Source organism: Streptopelia decaocto (assembly GCF_964273445.1).
Source record: "Streptopelia decaocto genome assembly, chromosome: 15".
Classification (NCBI taxonomy): Eukaryota; Metazoa; Chordata; class Aves; order Columbiformes; family Columbidae; genus Streptopelia; species Streptopelia decaocto.
Window position 1 is genome coordinate 9792078 of NC_138670.1, and position 22025 is coordinate 9814102.

Here is a 22025-nt window from a genome sequence, read left to right on the forward strand (position 1 = left end):
GGAGCCCCGGCGCGCGCGCCCGCCGCCGCGCCTGCGCGCGGGCCATTAAATGGGTGCGGGGCGGGCAGCGGAAGGCCCCGGCTACGGCGGCTGAGGAGAGACAGAGTCGGGCGAATCGGGAGCGGGCGCGCGAGCCAGCGCGGAGGGGCCGGAGCCGCGGAGCGGAGGCGGGCGGGGGACGGCGCCGGCCCGGGCCGCGGGGGCGCGTCAGGCGGCGAGCGCGGCGCTGGGCGCCGGCGGGGGGGCGGGCAGGGGCCGGTGGCCGGGAGCAGGAAACGCCGCAGGCGGCGGTAAGGCCTTCAGCGGAGCGCCGTCGGGAGACCCGCCGCCGGCGCGGTGAGTGCGGCTGCCGGGGCGCGGGGCTCGGGGTGGCGGCGGCGGGGCCGCCGAGCAGGTGAGGATCCGCTGAGTCACCTGCCCCGCCGCCGGCCGGCCCTTCGGCTTCGGGGTCGGGGCCTGGGCCGCGCTGTCCCCGCCGCCACGCGTGTGGCTCCGGGCCCCGCGGGGGGGAGGGGAGGGTTGGGGCGCTCGGCACCGCGGTCCGGCCGTGCCCACGGGAGCTTTGTTGTGCTGGAGCTGCCGAGGAGCCGGGCGGCTGCTCCGCGGCGTGCAGCGGGTCTGGCCGGGCTGCGGGAGCGGGGAGCGTTTCGGTGAGAGCTGCGCGGCGGGAGCGGGGGAGCTACAAGTAGGAGGGGAAAGAAAAGAAGTCGCTGTTAGGGAATGTGTTCCTTATCTGTTTTATCTAAGCACGAACTAGACTTAGGCTGGAAGGATAGCGCACCCGCTAGAAATGTCTGTCTCGGTCTGACGGCTTGGTTTTGCTTTAATCAGGTCCGTGGTCAAAGGCTTTGAAGCAATCATGGATAAAAGAGGAGGCATAACAGAAACTGAAAATGGTGATGCTTTCCTGGAGCTGAACAGGATTACGACGAAATACCCACATCGTTACACAAAGGTTTGCGCTCTCTCCCCTTTCTACTAAAAGTTGTGTGCGGAGCTGCTGGTCACAGGAGTGAGTGGGAGGCAGAGGTTCTGTGGGAGGGCAGCAGTGAAGGCTGAAAAGCCTTTGCCTGGATTAGGGTTTGCAGGATGGTATAAAATGAGCAATTTGTTAAATGTGATGTAGCCATGCAGTCCTGTCTGTGATATACTTTTGATATCCACCACCTTATTTTAATACGTGAGCACCTCGCAGCATGTGCTGTGGAGGTTATGGTGGAGGCTGAAGTATGTTGTTCTACCAGATTTCTCAGGCGCTCGCACTTCATAGTTCTAGCTCTACCTTCCACAATGTTTCTTTAAGGAGTTGACCAAAATGTTTCCTTACAGTAGATGCCACTTCCTTGGAACATACAGCACACCAGATCTTATCAGGAGCTTTAATGTGTTTATTAAGATGCCTTTTGTAATATCAGAATTGCTCACATTTGCCTGCTGGAAGCCTAAGTGCTTATGAATCCAACTAATGCTTAGTGTTGAAATACAGGTGCTTCTTTAAGCTGTGATACCCAAATACATGCAGGAGTGGAAGAACCATAGCTAAATAGCTTGGAAATAAAGATTCTGTCAGAACTAAGTGAGTTTGATGTATTGTGGGGTTCGAGGTTCAAATCTTGTTTGGGGTTTTGGTGCCTGTGCTGAAATAGGCTTCTAGAAGGAGCCAGTAATGGTGGCTGATTTCCTCATTGCTGAAAGCTGTGGGAACAGGTGGTCATTGCTTTGTGGAAATCTATTGAGATACTTCACAACAAATGGCCTGAAGAGTGGAACAGAGTGAGACAATGTGCTGTTGCTGAGTGTGTTATCTTACTTGAGGAATTCTGAACTGTTAGCTGAAGCTAGGTTGTTTTTAAAAAGAAAAAAAGATTATCACTGTGGCTCTGTCCTGTTGAGATAGTAGGGCTAGGTTATTTCTAACTAGACATCAACAATAAACGAAGTACCTCGGAACTGGTGAGACTTACATGGGAATAGTAAGGCTTCCTGATTTTTCTCTAGCTGCTTGGAAAATATGTGCACTTAGCCTCCTAAAAGGCAAAGGATATTATTGTTCAGACCTTGTTTTTCAATCAACTATAATGTGAAGGAGAGGAGCTGTCTTTGAACTTTTGCAGCTGGAAAAGCAGTTCAGTGTTCAGTGTTGCCCAGCTCCTCTCAAGAGTGGTAACTGACTGCAGCCTCACATTCTGTTTGGGTTTTTTGGGCAGTGCTCAGCTAGTGCTGGCACTAGCTGTGCACTGAAACAGATGCATTTGTAGCTTAGGTTTTGTTAATTCAGTAGCTGTAGTTTCTGGTCAGGATGAAGTTGCAGGGCTAGTGCCACAAGGCATCTAGTCTTGTTTATCTGCTGGTTTCCAAGGAGTCTAATATCAAGAACTGCCAGAAATCAATCTGTTTTTAAAATATCTTGCATCATGTGTATGTGGTGGTTTTGTTTGTGTTTTGTTTTGTTTTTTTCCAAGTAGCATCTTAAATATAGCTGGTTTAAAGTGCTCATGTAATCAACATTGTAAGCCGTTTTCACATTATCCAATTTCCTACTAATTAGGGATGGGAGGAACACTGTTTCAGGATGTGCTGCTGATTTGAAGAGGGGACTGTTTTCCTTTAACAGTTCAAATTCATTTACTGTGAGTAGGAAAACAATTGGCTTGTAGTATGAATCCTTCTAAACTGTTTGAGTAAAACTGTTTAACAGCTAAACACACTTTTCCCCCACCCACTTAAAAGCATTAGTCTGTGAATTGAACAAAAAGCCCAAACCCATACTCTGGAAGTAGCAGAGTTCATCTCCTCTATTTTGAGAGTGTGTTGTAGTTTAAGCTGTGTCTTCTCTAATTCTTTGGAAGCGGTTGCTCCAAGGGTGCACAGCTAATGAGCAAAAGCCAAGAAACAATTCAAATTTTCCTCACTTCAGTGGAGGAATTGCTATAGGATCTGACTGAGGGTCTGTGGACTCCCTCTCGTGGCCAGCAAAGCAGCCCATTTCCAGTCCGGTGATGGACAGAGCTGTTAGTACTTGTGAGATCTGCATCAGGCTACGATAGTGTTACAGCTCTGATACTCCTTGTAGATCAGGGTTTATTCTGGGAAGCTGTGGGCAGCAGGGCCAGGCTCCCTCCCTTTAGTGGAACCCTTTTTGCTGAGGACTAGTGCGAGGTGATGCTTGGATGTTTGTGCACACATTAGGGTTTTGTCCAGCTACCAAATTGCCATCTGAGAACTTTCAAGTATGAAGCTCACATAGCTAATGAACTGACTTTAATCACATGGAAATAATGATGTAAAAGCTTTAGAGGATATTGTATTGTTGGGAGAAAAGTGAAGGTATTTCCTTCTTCAGTGTGGCTGATGTGTGGTGCCTGCTGCTCAGATCTCTTTATTCTCCAGCTGCCCCTTGATTTCTGCAGTTCTGAATTGATTTAGTACAGTTGGGTGTGAGGCAGATTGAAGAAAGGTAATCTAGGGAGAACAAGTAAGTTTAATTAGAAATATGTATCTTGACTGCAGCCAAGTGATCCAAAACACTGATGATCACACCATTAATAACACTTTTTAAATGTGGCAAACTGCATTGGTTACTAGTCTGCCTCAAATAGCTACCTGCTCGGGGTGTGCAATAGTAAACTAAGACCTGTATTTAAAAGCTGGTAGAAAGTGGGAAAACTGAAGTAATCGTTCAGCACTGATCTGGTGTTGGGTAGAGCGGGTAATTGTTAACATGCATTTGGATATGTTGGATTTGGTGGTGGTCAGAAATGGCAAGCTGGTCTGGAATTTCCAGATCGACGCTGTTGTGGTAATGCTGAATCTTGTATAGCATCGAATGTAGAAATTTTCATTCCTTCTTGGGAATTTACTAACTCCAGTATCAGTGATGTCAGTCTTGTTTGGAAGTTGAATTGTCCAGAGAAGTGAATAGGTAAATGTGCATGATAATAAATAGCCTTTGAAGTGTTAACAAGGGCTGAACCTGACCTAGTAAGGCTTAGTGCTTCAGGTAAGTTTTTGCTCAGTGGCCACTGGTAGAAGAACTGTCTAATGTCAGCTTTTCACTGCAGTATTTCACAGGAAATGAAACAACATATCAGGAAACTTGGGTTGTCAAATTAAAGCACTAAATTGAGTAGGCATCTGGAAAACATATTTTTGGGTCACTTGAATCTTGCTGGGATGAGAACTGGATCTAATTTCTTGATTTTTTTTCTAGGAGGAACTGCTGGATATTAAGGAGCGTCCCTACTCTAAGCAAAGACCTTCTTGTCTTTCTGAAAAATATGACAGGTATTTTCTTGATTATACAAGAACTATATATAGTTCTTTCAGAATAAAAGTTGCAAAAATAAATTCTTAGGGAAGGAGTGCACTTATGTTGATGCAGGAGCTCAGTGTGTGACAGTGCTTTCAGAAGTACTAATTACTAAGAAAGGCTTAATGCTCTAGCTGGAAATTTTGTGCTGTGAGCAAAGATTACAACAGGAGATCCAGTAGAAAATGACTTCACACAAGTCCTACAGCCTGGCAGGAAAAACTACCAAGACTAGAGCTGGCTGTATAGCAGAGACTGACTAGATCGTGTTGCAACAAGCTGATGTGCTGGCTGGATTACTCTACCTCATTTAAAAACGAAGGTGAGGGTGTTCTTTGCTTGTGTTTGTCAGCTTGCTGAACAGCAGCATCTTTACTTTTCAGATCAATTTATTGTACAAGATTGCAGTATAATTTTCTGAATGCTTAAGAACAGTGGCATTTGATCTACTTGAGCTATTTTTCTGTGTACCAGGCAAACTTCAGCAATAAGTAGTGGGACAACGTGTCCATATGTTGTCTCTTTTATAAGCCGATGCTGCATATTAAACTTCCTTACTGTTACAGAACGGATCCAGAACACCACATATAAGGTAATAAAGTATAGTAAGGCGAAGATTATAAGTTGGATATGAAAGATGTGTTTGACTTTACAGATTGCTAGTCAATGAATTGTAGGTTTTCAGCAGCAGTGCTGTGAATTATTTGTCTACAAGTAGTAAACAAACCTGCAATTTTATTTTCCTAGCGATGGTGTCTGGGATCCAGAGAAGTGGCATGCATCTTTGTATCCGAGTTCAGGAAGAACTTCACCAGTGGAAAGCTTTAAAAAAGATCTGGATTCAGATCGGACTTCTCTTATGCGTAGGATAGTAGGTAAGTTAATTCCTGTAGGACTAGGCTCAACCGAACATAGGCAGTTGGCAAAACCTTTCCTTTGTGATGACACAAATGAGACTAAAAGCCTCTCTGAAAATTGTCTGACTGCATAAAATAAGTATTCTGGTAATGTATCTAAGAACAAACTTAGGTAGCAGTCAGTTGTTACGTAGCAAGAATAGTAGGATATAATAGTAAATACATATGTAATAATGCAAGTGCAGGGGACAATTTGAGACACAGTACTTAAATCTATAGTGGGAAAGCAAGTGCTTCCCCAGAGGCAGCAATGATTTCTCAATATCCAGCTGTAAACTTATTTTATTGTGGTGGTCTTGGCTAGATTAGCTTTGCAGAAATAAATCATGAGTGGTTTACTTCAAAAAGCTTTGGGATAGCAGCAAGGCTGTGGATCAGAAGGCTATTATTATACAGGTAACTAGCTTGTATTGACTAATACATTAAATTAAATGCTTTTTGTGTGATCTTTGACTTGTAGATCCAAGAGAGCGAGTGAAAGAAGATGACTTGGATGTAGTCTTAAGTCCACAAAGGCGAAGCTTTGGAGGTGGCTGTCATGTAACTGCAGCTATTAGCTCACGTCGAGCAGGGAGCCCATTAGAAAAGGAGAACGATGGTGTCCGTGTTATTGGTGGCCGTAGGATTGGCAGTGGAAGAATTATCTCTTCTCGCAACTTTGATAAAGACCACCGGGGTGGTGAAAAAGACTTACGTGATTCTAGAGATGTGAGAGACCGAGATCGGGACAGGGACTACAAAGATAAACGCTTCAGGGTTTGTTCTTTTCCTTAAATCAGTTTTTGGACATTTTGCACTAAAAGCAACAGGGGCAGGTTAACTGCAGATAGCAGTTAAGTGTTCTGTGCAAACAGGCTGCTTTTTTCTTAAAGCACCTTTGTTTTGAAGAGTGAGCACTCAGTGCTTCAAAACTGTTTTCAATCCTGAGAGCTCAACTGGGATGCATCTAATACTGTTTGTCTTACAAACCTGTGGAGACTTAACAGCAAGATATTCAAAATTCTAAGCGTCCATTCATAGTTCTTGACCTAGCAGTTGTCAGCAAGTGTTGACTTTAACCTCAGCAGATGGAAGCTTTCCATGCTTTCAGGTATTTATGTATTTAAAAAGGAGGAACTGCTAGCCTGCCTCTCGGATACAAACCTGAGTTCATACAGGCACTTGCAGACCAGTAGCCTTCAGTGTAATAAAGCAGAAATCCAGCTGTAAGAGATTATAAAATGTGAAAGCTTACTGAGTGTGCATGTAAACCTTAAAAAAATCAAAACAAAAAACCAAATACCAAGCACAAAAACAAACAAAAAAACCTAGTGTGAAAAGGTTGTCATTTGCTTTGGAGGTCAGGGAGGAATCTTAATGAAACAGCTTTTAATGGTTAATGTTTTTAATATCCCACTTCAGAGGGAGTTTGGTGACAGCAAACGGGTCTTTGGGGAGCGAAGGAGGAATGACTCCTACACTGAAGAGGAGCCTGAGTGGTTCTCTGCTGGTCCTACAAGTCAGTCTGAAACCATTGAGCTCACAGGCTTTGATGATAAAATTTTGGAGGAGGATCACAAAGGGAGAAAACGTACAAGACGACGTACAGCCTCACTAAAAGAAGGTAATGGCAAATTTGGCAAGCTTTGCTTGTCTGCTAGTATGGCATATTGCTGGATATAGAGCTGTGTGTTATAGATCCAGGCAAGTGTAAAGAATAACGTAGTTAATCAATCTTAAACTTGTATAGCTCTTGGTCATGCTGAAGCACAAGGTGTAAGGCCCATGGTTGATCTTTCAGACTGCAGATACCTTTAAGTGATAAAATACATTTTTTTTGAAAAGACAAGAGTGAGAGGCTTGTATGGATGTTGAATGATATCAGAAATTTGTAGGCTATTGAAAGGATCTTGTCCATTTGTATATCCTGCTGAGAGCTAAAGGCTTGGTTTAAGCTAAGCTAGTGCTCTGAGGTACTTGAAATATTTTTTCTTATACCAGCATTAAGCTTGGTGTGATGTAACATCTGACCTATTCTGTGTGCTTCTGGGTTGATCAAGGTGCTGTTGTTTATGCATGATTCAGTGGCAATTCTGATTTGCTTGGAGTAGGTAGCCTGAACTAGAGAATAGAAGCTCTGTGCTAGAGTTGTAGTGGGTCCAAGTTTCTGTTGTGGCCAACTGCAGCCAGCACAATGTAACTGATGAAACATCACATAGGTGGCCAGATTGCTTTGGTCTTGTGCTTTGAATTCCCAGACAAATGCCTTGGCTGTGAGACACCCTTCCTGCAGGAAACAGTCAAGCTCAGTGACTCTGCAATCACTTGGTTTTTCTTTTTAAGGGATAGAATGCAATGGTGGAGTGGCAGAAGAGGATGAAGTACAAGCTGCCCTTGCCAATGAAACTCCAGCAGATCAAGAAGTCCCTAGGGAAGCTGTCTTACAAGAACCAGCTCCAGGAGAGTTTGACTTCAATGAGTTCTTTAACTTGGATAAAAGTGTTCCTGGCCTGGCTTCGGTGAGTGTTTAATGCTGGCTGTGCTCACAAGAAGCATTTTTGCTGCTGCACTCAGTGAAATCTAGAACTTCTTTCTTTGTGGAAGCTGTTAATGCAGTGTGTAAGTCTAAGATGAATTTGCAGAGATTTAGCTGTGGAGTGTTAGGATGTTGCTCTTAAAATTGTTATCCTTGGGACTGGCTCCATCACTGGCTCACACAGAGGAAGTGTATGAGGCAAAGTAGCTCACTGTTTTTTATGCTCTTTTGATCATTACATGGAAACTCAAAATTAGCATCCTGGATGGATCATCTTTGAAAGCATTACAGATAGTTCAGAGGAGATTCACTCCACAAATTTAGTATAGCTGAAAATAGCTTTTTGCAGCTAAGCCTGGGAATTGCAGTAAATGGGCATTTTGCACAAGCTTCCTGGGAGGCAGTGAGCCTGGAGACACCTGGTGAACACTGTCTTTGAGACAGAGTTGTGTTGGTATCAATGCCTGGAGTGTGGCTGAAAGGACATCTGTCTACAGGTTCGAATCCTTTAGACCTATTACTACTGAGCTGGGAAAACAAACATAGCCTATGAATTCAGTCACAGGCATGTTTAAACAACGTTATTGGTAGGACTAGTAGATACTCCGTGTAGCCCAAGTCATATTTGAGATGCTGCTGGTACCTCGGAGCTGGTAACAAGACTATGAAGAAAAAGACTGATGCTTGTACCACAAGTTGCTTCCAATAGTGGATTTTTTTTTATTTACCTCTAGCCATGATTTGGTGGGGATTTGGGTGCGTCTGTTGGTAGTGTGCACTTCTTGAACACCTGATCTCTAGAGGTAATGGTGGGTGGTTGTGTTTGTTGTCTTTAGTCTGAAAGCCCTAACTGGCCTGTATCTTAGCATACTCTTCACCACTAGAAGGGTAAGTGGGTCCAGACTGTATTGACTGAGCATGGGCCTAATTCATAAACTGCTGATGTTTCTATTCTGACCTCCATTACCAGGGCAAACAGCTGTTCTTGATTATTCTACATGGTATAACTGGTTAGTAGCTAGAATTTGAGTAAAAGGGCCTTAGTGTTGTAGGAAGGTAAATGTGTTTAAGAAAAAAGTATTCTAACAGCAAAGAAATAGACATGATATACAGTTTAGAAACACTGTTTGTTTTTTTAAAAAAAAAAATCAAGTCCTGACCTAGTGTTTAGGATGGAAAAGCTGCTTGCATTAAAAATGGCTCATCATACAGTGGCAGTAATTTGACAAATACATAGTGAAGAGTTTGTTCTCCCTATAGAAGATGTAAATGATGTGTCTTTAGATTTGACAGTCTGATTTTAAGCATATCTGCTGATGAAACTTCAGTGGCAGATGTTACAATTTGTGACAAAAGCAAGTTTCAGACTAGCTGGAGTATATAGTAATATTCTTTGTACTGGTGATATGTCTGTGACAAGTGTTAGAGTAGACTTGTACATTTTCTGATATAACTGCCTAATGCTTCTAACATGTTAGTATTGATCCATTTGGTTTTAATTGTTTGAATCGATCTTGGTTTTGCTGTTGTAACTAGTGTTGAGTGCCTCTTGTTTTGGAGAAAACAGCTTTTCTGGCAGAACAAAGCTGTTATTCCATTTGTCTAAAAGTAAGTTTGCTGCATGGTGAAACTGCATCTGTGCCTATTGAGCAGGCTTTTAACTGGGTACTATCTTGGAAGACAGCAAGAGCTTTAGCTTTAGTTAAATTTTATAATGCCCTGTTTTAAATATTCGTCGTGATTAGCAAAAGAGTAAACAGTCAGTAAACTGTAGTGACTTCTGACAGAGCAGCTCTCTGAAGTAGTGCTGAGCGACCCCAGTGCTGCCTGGAGGGGCACGGTGCCACCTGCCAGTACTTTGCTGATGACACAGACTCTGACTTGAAGAACGCAGCCTCCTTCTTAGTCCAGAAAGGGTTCAGCATGGGAAGTGCAAGCGAGTCGCCCTTCTCCTCCAGCCCTTGTGGGACACTCGTAAGTTAGGGAGTCCTTGCACTTCATTCCATGTACTGTCCTTGGCCAGTGCTGGGACTGGGTCGAATCCTGATTGCAAAAAATAAAACGGTTTGGAGCATTCCTTCTGTACAGCGACAGGGACCAGCCTTGGGCCAGCTGGCTGTCTGAATTACCAGTTGTTAGAATTTGTTCTAACTCTTGTGGCCAAATGCCTTTTTTTTATTTTTTACACATGCACTTCAGAGCAGCAGAATAGTGTAGTTAATGTCTTTAGATGCTCTCATATGCTGCTTCACTTCTAGTTTTACTCTGAACAAATATTTGGTATAAATAAAAGATGTATGTTGGGTTATGCCAACTGACTACACAAACACTGTTATGTTGAAAGGAAAAAAAAAACAGTTCAAAGCTTCTAAACTCTGGGAGCAGCATCTAGCTGTCTGTAGCAGAAGAATCTTGTTGCACAGTAAAGCTTCTCAAAGACCTTGCTGATCTTGTGTCTAAGATTGTTTTGTTTTTCCCCTCTAATGTAGATGATAGAGGATGTGCTGGGGGAAGGTTCTGTGTCTGCCAGCAGGTTCAGCAGGTGGTTTTCTAATCCGAGTCGTTCTGGAAGTCGGTCAAGCAGCTTGAGATCTACACCACATGAGGAACTGGAGAGGCTAGCAGGTAAGACTAGAGGCCAGTCTGGGGTCAGATAACCTCCTTCCACATTCCTTCCTACTCATTCAATAAGAACATGGCAGATGAAGCTTTAGGATGGCGAATTCTCCTGCAGTTTAAGCACTTGGCATTCTTTTGGAGGCTCTTAGAGTAAGCAGCTATAAGTTCATTTTTTATGAATGTTCTTGTCATGCTTCTGACTTTCCAGCTGATCCTTGGGCAAGGGGTGTGAGGCGTAACTTTTCAGTGACGTATTGAAGTTGGTTACCAGTGTATGTTCATCTTGAGACATTGGGTTGGTAAACTGATGTAGCAGTGCTCCTGGTTTTGCTGTTTCAGGTCTAGAACAAGCCATTCTCTCCCCTGGCCAGAACTCGGGAAACTACTTTGCTCCCATTCCATTGGAAGACCACTCTGAAAACAAAGTGGACATCCTAGAAATGCTACAGAAAGCCAAAGTGGACTTAAAACCTCTTCTCTCAAGTCTTTCAGCCAACAAGGAAAAGCTTAGAGAGAGCAGTAAGTGCCTCATCAGATATTGTTGAGTTCTTGTGATGCAGTATCTCAAGGCAAGAGGCTTGGTGTTCTGGAAACCTTAACTGCCAAGTCCAGGAGTAGGAAGTATTATAGGTTTACTTATGAAAACCCAATATTCAGCAAATCTCAGTTGTGTCAATCATCACTGATTCTTTTCATCCTGATCACAGGATGACATCAGAGCTATCAGACTGCTTTACTGGCCAGTAATAATCAGAAGTTAAGATGATGCAAGTCTTGATCCAAGTTTCCAGCTTTGTCTATGGCCTTTATCGTAAGTTTTTGATACTGGAAGCTGGTGCTGTCAGCTCTGAAACCATGTAGCATTTAAACTCTGGCTTTACCAAAAACGTAGTGTAAGTCATTCTTGTAAACATCTATAATGGATCACATTGATCCATTAAGCATCAGTATCTAAAAAGATGAACAGTGGCTTGAGAATGTACTTTTTTTCAAGTGCGTATGGTAAACTGGAACTTCTCAGGACCATTGCTAGTGCTTGAAGCACAGTGCTCTGTGTTCAGTGCATTAAGTAAATAATTAACATAGAGGTACAACATAAGAGATTTGTCTTATGACGACTTGGCTACAATCACAGCATCCAGGGAACTTAGTCTGTTGGAATTCACTTTTGCTAGTGGCAGCTGCTCTAAACAGAGTTCAGGGCTGGCTACAAACTTACATCCAAGGGCACCTCCAGATTAGGGATTTGCATGTTTGGGCCCATAGCATGCATGGAGGATACCAAATGCATGTGTTCTTTGAAATCTCAAGGTCTCATTCCAAATTGGTGTCTCTTTGGCAAGCAGCATGTATTGCCATGTAAACTGGACCGAACAAAAAGTAATGCTACTCTGATTTGTGTGAGGTGGCATCCAAGCATTGCAAATATTCTTAAGCATCCAGGCTGGAAGTAGGGAATGTTTGCTAACATGTGGAGAACTTTTTCTTAATTTGACTGAAAGAACTGCAAGTCTTTTCTGTGTTCTGCTTATTCTGACTTTCCTACTAAAAGCTTTCTGAACTTTGATCCTCACAAACCAAGGATGAAGGAAAAAAAGTTGTGGGGATGTTTCCACTTGTTCAAAAGTACTTGATACGGGTTCTGTATTCCCATAAAATGCTGTACAGTTCTTCAAGTGTTGTGGAGTTTTCAGGTCAATTCCTTTCCACCAACATCATATTTTTTTCTCATGTTCCATTCTGCATGTCTGCATCATTTTTTTTTCCACCTTCTTGCCCAAATTTCCAGTCAATCTTATTTCTTTGGGCCAACATCTGCTACAGCAACCCATCGCATGCTCCTGTCTCTTCTTCCTTTTCTCTTATGGTATCATACCTTGTGATGTGCGTTAGCTGGACTATAAAGCATGTCTAGCCTTGATGTCAGGCACTGATAGATATTTTTATATAAATACATAGGGGAAAAAGTACTGCCTAATAACACTTGTACCTTACTCTGGTTGTGCCAGTGAAATCTTTCTATAGTGGCTTTATTTCTGAGCAAAAAATCTACTTCAAACTTTATGCACACAAAACTAAGTGTGTAACTGAGTCTCCAAAGTATCTAAATGTTCCAGGTATGTATTATCTCTACTTACGATAGCTTCAGACAATTTGACATTGCTTATACTGGCTGTAAGACCATCTGGTCTCCTGGACTACAAGATAAATGGGACCTTCCTAATTGAAAAAGAACAAACTCAGCTGTTAGAGAAATATTTTCCATTAAAACCAGGTAAAGTTATAAAATGTAGTAATGACACGTCTTGCAGGATAAATGGAAGCTAGTGAGAAATTCTCAGTTGAAACCTAAACAGGTTCTTGTGGACTCTTGCATGCCTGTAGTTGCAAGTGGCAATATTTCTAATCTGGAGATTAGAATATCAGTGTAAACACAGGTCAGGTGTGGTTTGACACTGGTGTGAGTATTGGAAGATAAGTTTTTGGCTGTTCATTGTTTTCAGACAGCTCTTATTCAACACTTGCACAAAGAATTATTGGCTCACTTGTAAACAGAGAACCATGGTTTACCAGAATTTCTCCTGTATTTCTCAGCACATTCAGGAGTTGTACTTTCAGTGGAAGAAGTTGAAGCTGGGCTAAAAGGCCTGAAAGTGGATCAGGAGGGAAAAATTGCTACTCCATTCATGGCTGAGCAAATGGAGGAAGCATTGAATGTCGCTGGCTCCAGACAGATCAAGAAAGATGGAGATATGACTGCATTTAACAAACTGGTCAGCAGTATGAAAGCAAGTGGGACTCTGCCTTCCCAGCCCAAAGTCAACGTAAGTAGCAGACACCTGGTTCTTCTGAACTGTGCAAGACATGAGTTATGAACTGCAAACCCCTTACATGACACCTCAAACGTGAGCCAGGACTGGATGTGGTAGCACAGTATTAAATACAGGCTTATGTTTAGAATATGGTTACTTGGAGGGGAAAGTAAGGGAGGTGCTTTGGTAATTTCCCCCCAGAAGTCAGGCTTTTTCCAGTTTGGAGGGTTGGTTTCATGTTAAGCTTCTGAAAACCACAGCACTCTTCATACTAACTGAGAAATCTAATAATTGCCAGCTTGAAAGTGGACCTATGTGAATATCTAATAGGATTGATTAATATCTAGACTTGAAGCCTATGAATACTGGCAAAAAAAAAAAAAAAACACAACCCTGTATGATGAAAAGGCTGAATCTTCTGCTGTAGTGGCTAAGATTCTTCCTACACTTTGAACTCATGTCTCTTTTTATTAAAAGCAAACCTATTTGTAGAAAAGGTACTGTCTGTATAAGAGACATCAGTCCACTCTTTCTGGAAGACTTGCCAGTATTAGTTTAAACACTGCCACGGTGCTGCTATTAAAAGACATCTCCGTTAAAATGTTTGTAGCATGGGTACAGCTAACGCTTCCCTGGAGCTCAGAGGTCTTGTTTTAGTGACTGGTTTTGAGAGGTATGTCCGTGCACAACTTAAACTTGTTTTTTAAAATCATTTGTACTAAGGTAAAACTGAACTGAATATTTGTTAGCTGAAAGATTAATATTAAACAACAGATGACACTAAGCTTTAGACTGGAAGAGATTGTGGTATGAAATTTCATCCTGCTGCTAACTGCCTAAAGAGTCTGCGTGACCCAGAAACTATCAATAACTACTGCTGGCACCATCAAACACTTCTAACAACTGAGTGAGTTCAAAGCATGTGGTTTTCCTGCCAGACCATACCCAAGGACTTTTAGCCTCATCCTGCTTTGCTAAAAGATAGTGAAGAATGTAAATTTGCCCTGTGAAGAATTTGCAGACTGATTTCACGCTTAAATAGAGACTTACATTTCTTGCCATCCATTTACAATGACATGTAGCTTTTAATTGAAGAATACATTAAGTAATTCCTCTAATATACAAACACTTTTCAGTTTGTGCAGTTTCACTTGACCACTTGGCTCCAGTTTTACACAATTATATAAATGAATATATCTCAGTGAAACTTCAATAAGGCACATTGAACTACCTCCCTGCAATTAGCACTAGGTGTTGTTTTAGCTAGGGAAGATCTGTGAGCCAGCTCAGCCCTTTACTTTGCCAGAGTTTTATTTGGCTGTTGTGTAAACCATGGCTCTAACAGAACAGGTGAAATTATTTCTGTCACCAGGATAAATGTGAATTGGCTCTTAAGTTTGCTGCTTGTATCTACATCTAACTTAAAATATTTTCATTTTCTTAGCAGAGCCTTGAGAGCCACTTGATGTCACCTCCAGAGATGGCAGGCCAGCCTCTGTCCAAGAATATTCTGCAGGTACTGCCGGGGAATTGGGTGGGGAGGGAGTGCTTAAAAGCATATCCCCAATAGAAAAACAAACAAACAAAACCCTTGAAAATCAGACATTTAAGGCAACTGTAAGAATCAGTAATCAGACATGACTCCCTATAGATAAAGAGAATTATTCACTAGTTCAGCTTACTTAAAAATTTGTCCTGTTGTGCTGTTTCCCATAATTACAACTTGAAAATGAAAAAGCTGGCTAAGTGCCTAATTCTAAGGGAAATCCAGAATTGGTGTATCTAGTTGCACAAGTCCACCTTGTTTCTTTAACTTGCTATAAATAGTGTAGCCTGTAGTGCAGTTAAATGAGCTCATTTGTGTAAAGCGATCACATTCTGAACATTCTTTCATTACTTATTCTTAGGAACTTCTTGGTCCACCCATTACCAGACCTGCTTCCTCAAATGTCCTTAGTGGCCTGATAGGTGGTTTGGAACCTGCAGCCTCTTTACTGACGCAGAGAGCACCTTCTCCTCCTATTCCACCCGTGTTTCCAACTCGTGCTGCTTCTGCAGATTACCTGCGCCACAGAATATCTTCACCCATTGGTGAGACTGGTTGCAAAACAGTGTTATTGTTTTTCTTCTTTATTACTTGAGTTTGTTGTAAATAATGCTTTACAGAACAATAAGAACTTCCTGGCGTTTGGTGGGCAACTTGGTGTAGACTTAAGGGATGAGCTGGGAGTCTTCACAAGGAATTCTTAATTCCATGTGGAACTGTTTAACTTTGGGATGCATATTGTATATATTAAAAGAAACTTGGTCCTTTTAAATACAACTGTTGAATGTTCTTTAGGTTTTGGACAAGGTTCTCAGCAAATGCTGGGTGATCCATTTCCAGGTGTAAGGAAGCCCATGAGTCCAGTTACTGCACAGGTTAGATTAAATGTTTTTTGCTTAATGTGTGTTAATCTCTTTTTATATTGTGTGGTCTAGAGCTAACTTGTGGAAACACATACTTACGTTACATTCAGATGTTTATACTTAATTAAGTTCACTCAGTGTAAGGATACAGTCTAATTTAGCACAGTCTCAAGGCCTCATTGAAGTTGGATCCATCTTAGTGTACCTCAAGTACAAGATACCTTTAAAACTTCTGTGTGTCAAAAAGCAGATGGCTGTTGGGTGGCAGACACTTTGAAGACAATAGTAGCTATAGCAAGAAATCTTCATAGGCCAAATACAAGCTTTGACTGAGTACATTTTTTTTTCTGTTCAACTCCACTCTAGATGAGTCCCTTGGAAATACAACAAGCTGCATTAGAGGGACTAACGTTACCACACGACTTAGCCATACAGGCAGCGAATTTCTATCAGCATGGCTTTGGCAAACCACAAATGGACAAAAGCAGAGATGGCTACAGAAACAGGTGAGTATCTGACTGCCAGCTGATTTTCTTAATGTGTTTTCACTGGAGATTAGTACAGTGACTCAGGCTTTTACTGGTTCTCGGCAATCCTGCCTCCCTTTCCTTGCCGAGAGTAGAGCTGCTTCTCACTAACCTCCTGTCCGTTAACAGGCAGCAACGAATGGCTAAATCACCTGCGCCAGGACACAGAGGGAATGCATCTTCTCCAGCCCCTGCAGCATCAATTACTAGCATGGTCAGTACCTGATGTATTATGACTGCAGGAAATCTGTAAGAGTCAGCAGTAACTAGGTTATAGTGATTGTAATCAATGGGAGAAAGGGAGGCCATAGAGGAGTTAATCATATTCACATTAGAACTGTGATGGCATGTTGCAAGAGTGAATTACACTTCATACTTGGCTGTCTTCCAAAGTGATGACATTCAGTTTTTTCTGACCACTAGTTTTGTTCAGATCCATCAGGCCTGAGTTAATACAGATAAGGCAGCTCTGTAGGAACTCCTGTTGAGCTCCTGTTCTGAACCAACAGCAAAGGTGAAACAGCTGTAATTTAAAATACAGATCCTCTATTTTTTCAAGCCTGTTAAGGTACATTTTGAGAGTATCTGCAGGTTTCAGAGGTATCAAACTTCTGCAAAAGCTCAAGAGAAGTGCTTAAACTATAGATTAAATCTATGAAATGAGGTGAACCCATGGCTGATTTGAAAGAGCATTAAAGGGAAAGGATATGCTAGAATTGGTGTCCACCCACAACTAAGATAGTGTGGCCTAGCTAATGAGCACTGAGTAAGGCATTGCATCTCACTGTTCTCTGCAGCTGTCTCCTTCCTTTACACCTACCTCGGTGATTCGCAAGATGTATGAGAGCAAGGAAAAAAGCAAAGAGGAGCCAGTTTCTGGGAAAATGAAAGTCAATGATGGGAAAGATGAAAATCAGAGGCCAAATGAAGGTATTGTAATGGCTTTAAATTAAAACACGTGAATGAGATTTGAAATAGAATCAAAGAGCTTCAGTACATAATATGCCCAAGCTAACTTTAGACATTCCTGATTTGTGGAAAAGAGGAGGGTGTAGAAATCAGCCTGTAATAAGAGGAAGGGTTAGAGCTATGGAGGGGATATACTTCCAAGTGCAGTCTTCCAGCAGTGCTGGGTTTAAATCCATTTTTTTTCCTTACCTGTCAGTTTGTGAGCAATAGTGACACTTAAGAGGCCTGGACTGTTTCTTTGCAACTGGTCTTGATGAACAAGCATATTAACAATAACACTTCCGTCTCTCTCTACACCAGTAATTGAATACAAGCAACTTATAGCCCTCTCGAGACACCTTAACTGAACAAAGCTGAGACCAATTAAGCTCTTTAAAATGTAGCAGATCAAGGAAGCATTTTGTCACCCTGACTGATGTAAGTGGCTATTAAAAGGAAATGCTTGATACCAATTGCCTGACCCAGTAAAACTAACCTGCCTAATTGCCATGACATTGCACTTGAGCACTGGTAACTGCAGAGGTAGCTTGCTGGTCCTATTATACAGTTGACTTTTTTCCTTTTAGCACTCCCAACTATTGCTGTTACCTCAACTGGTAGCAGATTACTCTAAGATATTTTAGGCCATGTCTAACTGATCTAGATGGTTAGTGGAAGTAGATTCTTGAGGTGTTTTAGTGTTCCAAATCTTGCTAAGCAGATGTCAGATATAGAAGGTTGCTGATAACCCCCAGACACATCTAAACTGAAAAACCACTTAAGGCTAGATTACTGGCACTACTCCAATTCCCAATTAAAATCTTTTCTAGGGAGGATCCTTTATACCTCCTGTCTCATTTGGGACTGACTCATCCATGCTACTAGTTCAAAATTTCTAAGAAAGAGGAAAAAAATTAAAAGTGGAGTTACTACTGATTCTGACCTAATTTAAGCTTCTTGTCAAGGGATTTCAGTGGAACATACTCCTCATTAATGTTTTGAAATAATTTGGCCAAGAGCATCCAGGACAAACAGATGCTTATTATTAAATATATGACTAAAGTTCGACTAGTCCTGGAATCTGGGTATCAAATCCAGTTATTAGCTTTAATTTTCATTAGTGTAATCTAGCTGTGGACGATAATAGCTGCATTCAATTCTAGCTACAGATAACCTACTGTCTAGTTCTGTGGAGAATGCAGATCAAGAAACTTTGCCCACCTTAGGTACCAAACTACCTGCACTGCAACGCTCCACATGTTCCACACCTCTTACCCAAGCAAATCGTTGCACCAAAGAGCAAGACTACAGGCCTAAGTCAACTGGTAGAAAGACTCCTACAATGGCCTCCCCAGTGCCAGGAAGCCCTTTTCTTCGTCCTGTTCATCAAGTACCCCTTGTTCCCCATGTACCCATTGTGCGACCTGCTCATCAACTGCATCCAGGATTGGTCCAGAGAATGCTGGCACAGGGGGTTCATCCACAGCATCTTCCTCTACTGCAAGCAGGTAATCCATACTTTTTTTCCTGTAAGTTAATGCATGTTCTCTGTAAGACTGACTTTGTGTTAGGAACAGCACAAACTAGTACTTATTACTGGTAATGTTTATTACATTAAAACTTACCTTTAAAATGAGGCAAATTCCAACCCATCTAAATATAGAAATGTTTGTTTTGCCTTAAGTTCCTTATGCTTATTAGGTCTGAAGTTTCCTCCCTCTTGTTCAACAGGAATGCTTCCTCCTGGAGTGGATCTGTCTCACTTGCAGGGAATATCTGCTCCCATCCTTGGCCAACCTTTTTATCCACTACCAACAGCCAGCCATCACATCTTAAACCCACGCTCTGGGACACCTTTGCAGCTCGCAATGATGCAACAGCAACTACAACGATCAGGTAGGCTAACAATTAAAACAAGAGTGTGAGTTTTAGAACACTGTCTAGCCAGGTATTAGACTTGTTGGCCTGTTTCAATATACTGATCTAACAGGAAGCTACTTTGGCAATTTAAATATTCATTCATCACTAATTTTGTGTGGGTATCAGAGCAGTTTTGGCCAGGCTCTTATACCAGAAGACAGTCTAAGTGAAGCATTCAGTTTCAGGATATATGTTGCGAAGGGCAGATCTGTCAATAGCAACACACGTGCGGTCTTTCTGTCCTTGCTGGCTCAGAGGTCACCCATCTATCTTAAATAAAATGCTATTTGATGCTGGTATTCCAATTAAAACCTGCATGATATTGTGTCCAGAACTGGCCGTGTCAGGCCATTAATGGAAGTACTAATTAGTGAATAAATGTAGGGTCTAGATTTCCTGGGGCTACTAGAGTAAAAGCTACACTTGGCACTCCTGCTTTATCAGGTGGTTGCTCTGGGGCAGATCTTGGTGGCCAGTGAACATATTACTCAGTCTCTAACGGCTTTACATTTCGCAGGCACTGGAGCACAGGGATCACCTGCTGGTGCACAGACAACCCCTCAGAATGTGCTGCCTCGGACTGGATTATCTCATGGGCACACACCGCTCGACCATCGCCCCAGCCAGAGGAGTGGCTCTCCCATCGGCCTTGCAAAATGGTTTGGTTCAGATGTCTTGCAGCAGCCTCTCCCTTCCATGCCATCCAAAGTCATCAGTGTAGATGAACTGGAATACCGGCAGTGAACAGTGACCGCTGGGTGGGACACTTGTGATTCTTTAGACTGGATAAAAATGTCCATAGTCAGGACTTCACCTCTGTTTGTTTTTTGGGGCTTTTATTTTTAGCACTCTGTGCAAAAATTTCTTTTTGAGAGACTAAAGCACATGGCACCTGTCCTGGTCTCATGTCTGCATCAAGACTAAAGGATCCATTATGGCTTGAATAGTGAAGCCTGAAGAAATTTAGATGCAAGACAAAGCCAGTTTAATCCTGGAAGTGTCTATTTTTTGTTTTTGTAAGATATGTGAATGAAGTGCTGATATTCTCTAGTGTAGAGGTAGCAGCTATGGGTTCCTCCTGCAGAAAACTAAATGTATAGACCCTTGTGTACAGACTTGTGTATAAACAATCTTTTGTATATATACACATAGAATAGCCTTTTTGAATCTATACAGCTGTACATAAGAGTAGCTGACAACAGTTGAGCTTTAGTTGTGCCTATGGTTTGGATCTTTCTCCATTGTATGTGTGGGACTTTCTTTAAGATTAAAGTTGCATATCCTAAGTGTGAGTGAAGAGGATAATGTTGCTTTGCCTTTTCTTGCTCATCTCCTCTAGGTCTCCCTCTCACATTCTTCTGTCACATACTGTGCACTCAGTGTAGCTAAAGTGTCAAAGTCAAAAGCCCACGTCTTGCTGTCTGTATAACAAAGGTCTGTTTCCTTCTGTGTATGACTCTTGCCACCAAATGAGAGAATAGTTTACTCTTCAAACAGCCTTGAGGATGGGACCTGGTACATGAATGATAAAGCCAGATCTTCAGTCTGCCATAAGCAGAGACTATAGGTACCTGCTGGTTGTAGTTCAAGAGGGCTGGTGCTGGTCCTTGTTTAGCTGCAAGATTTCCCTTGTTTTAATCTTTCAAACCAGTCACTAAAGGTCATCAAAATGGAGCCTTTAAATCCTCACCCTTCAACTCCGCAGTCATAGCTGTGGTATGTTCTATACTGCTTTCCGTTCTACTGAGAGAAGGGAGTCCCAAGAACTCTTCAGCGTGCGTCTACTGATGCGATTACTGTGAAACCTGCCTTTGGAGTCTTGTTCTGCAGCTTGAAAGGGGGAGGATGGGGTAGTTTTGTGATCTTACTGTGTATATTTGGTTTTAAAATACTATGTTCCTTTTAAGCCTGTTTCACTTTCCTGAACAGTTATGTGTTCTCTTTCATCTTTCTACTGCATGGTCCTCACTTCACTTTCTCACTTGCGTTGAGTCTAGTACTGCTGTCATGTCTATCTAGCTTAGGCCATTGTGCTTTTAAAAGAGGTGAAAGCAAAACCAGAATTGTCATGGACTTGCTTTTTCTTGGGTCTCACTGAATGCAAAACCAGCAGCAGCAGAAAAAAAATCATCACTTGACTGTATTATAACAATTGCCAGCATGCTGTGGTGGGTTTGTTTCAGTCCAGCAGAGACAATGTTATACAGAAATAGCAAGCTGAAATCTGCGATGTGGAATCTGTTGGGGGTCACCCATACTTCTTAGTGGTTGTTCCTAAAACAATCTGTGTAAAACATGCAATCACCAGCTTGTCCTTGTAAGATTGTTTTCATACTTTTTTTAACTTGACACTTTCCCAGTAACATTCTGTAAATAAAGTTGATTCTACCAGCTGTCTGTATCAACTGCTCTTTAACTAAACTATACTGTCAGCATATCAATTAATTTTTAGCATTGTTCTTGTAAGTTAAAACCACAGTTTGAGCTGAATCTGCAAAAAAAATCAGTATATATTCCACGAGGGGGAGAGGAATGGTCTGCTTTGAAGGTAACTGGCCTTACTGAAGATATGTAATGGAATTGTTGCATTTACTTGTTTTTTGCCCAGCCATGGTTAAGCATAATGAGATTCCAATGTACTGAAAGAACATGTAAAACTAAACCAGCTCTAAAGAAACAGCAGAGGTTCATGACTTGGGGCTGCTGCTCTGCCCCCTTCCCATCGAGGCTGTGAACCCCAGCCCAGCTGCAGGAGTTCTGCTCACTTATATAGGAACCTACTTCTAAGCTTAGAAAAAGTATAATGGAAAATGTTTTCTTACAAAGCTGAGTAGTAACTACCGTTCTAAGGATTTAGTGCTTCAATGGGTATCTGAAAACACTGTACTTCTCTTTTGTCATATGCAAAATAACATGAGGGAGCATTTTTGATACATTTAAGTAAACACTTTCTAGCAGGAGAACAAATGCTAGAGGCTGAGATGTGCCATAAGCTTTTTGCTGATGTTATGTTACAGCTCTAACTTTATTCATTTCTATTAAAAAGCA

General features: G+C 42.0%; 1 protein-coding gene across 5 annotated transcripts; it reads left to right on the forward strand.

Annotated features, from left to right (window-relative positions):
• Positions 1-214: 214 nt before the first annotated feature.
• On the forward strand, positions 215-21370 carry EIF4ENIF1 (eukaryotic translation initiation factor 4E nuclear import factor 1). 5 transcript variants are annotated; one of them, XM_082066573.1, is made up of 19 exons: positions 215-336; positions 832-955; positions 4211-4284; positions 5057-5184; positions 5687-5982; positions 6628-6829; positions 7549-7724; positions 10231-10366; positions 10700-10879; positions 12956-13185; positions 14618-14689; positions 15081-15264; positions 15515-15594; positions 15949-16088; positions 16239-16323; positions 16907-17039; positions 18221-18565; positions 18789-18953; positions 19495-21370. In XM_082066573.1, exons 2-19 carry the CDS (start codon positions 860-862, stop codon positions 19719-19721), a joined length of 2949 nt encoding a protein of 982 aa, XP_081922699.1. In that variant the 5' UTR covers positions 215-336; positions 832-859; the 3' UTR covers positions 19722-21370. The 5 variants fall into 5 exon arrangements, with proteins under 5 accessions (XP_081922699.1, XP_081922701.1, XP_081922703.1 ...); XM_082066575.1 differs by having other exon boundaries at positions 18284-18565; XM_082066577.1 differs by having other exon boundaries at positions 18503-18565.
• The last annotated feature ends 655 nt before the right edge of the window (positions 21371-22025 follow it).

Excerpts from the sequence above, each read along its gene's own strand:
- EIF4ENIF1 (XM_082066573.1), top strand. The coding sequence starts at position 860 with ATGGATAAAAGAGGAGGCATAACAGAAACTGAAAATGGTGATGCTTTC. Across the intron at positions 5,185-5,686 it reads TCTTATGCGTAGGATAGTAG|ATCCAAGAGAGCGAGTGAAA; the intron begins GTAAGTTAATTC and ends TTTGACTTGTAG. Across the intron at positions 16,324-16,906 it reads CAGCATCAATTACTAGCATG|CTGTCTCCTTCCTTTACACC; the intron begins GTCAGTACCTGA and ends TGTTCTCTGCAG.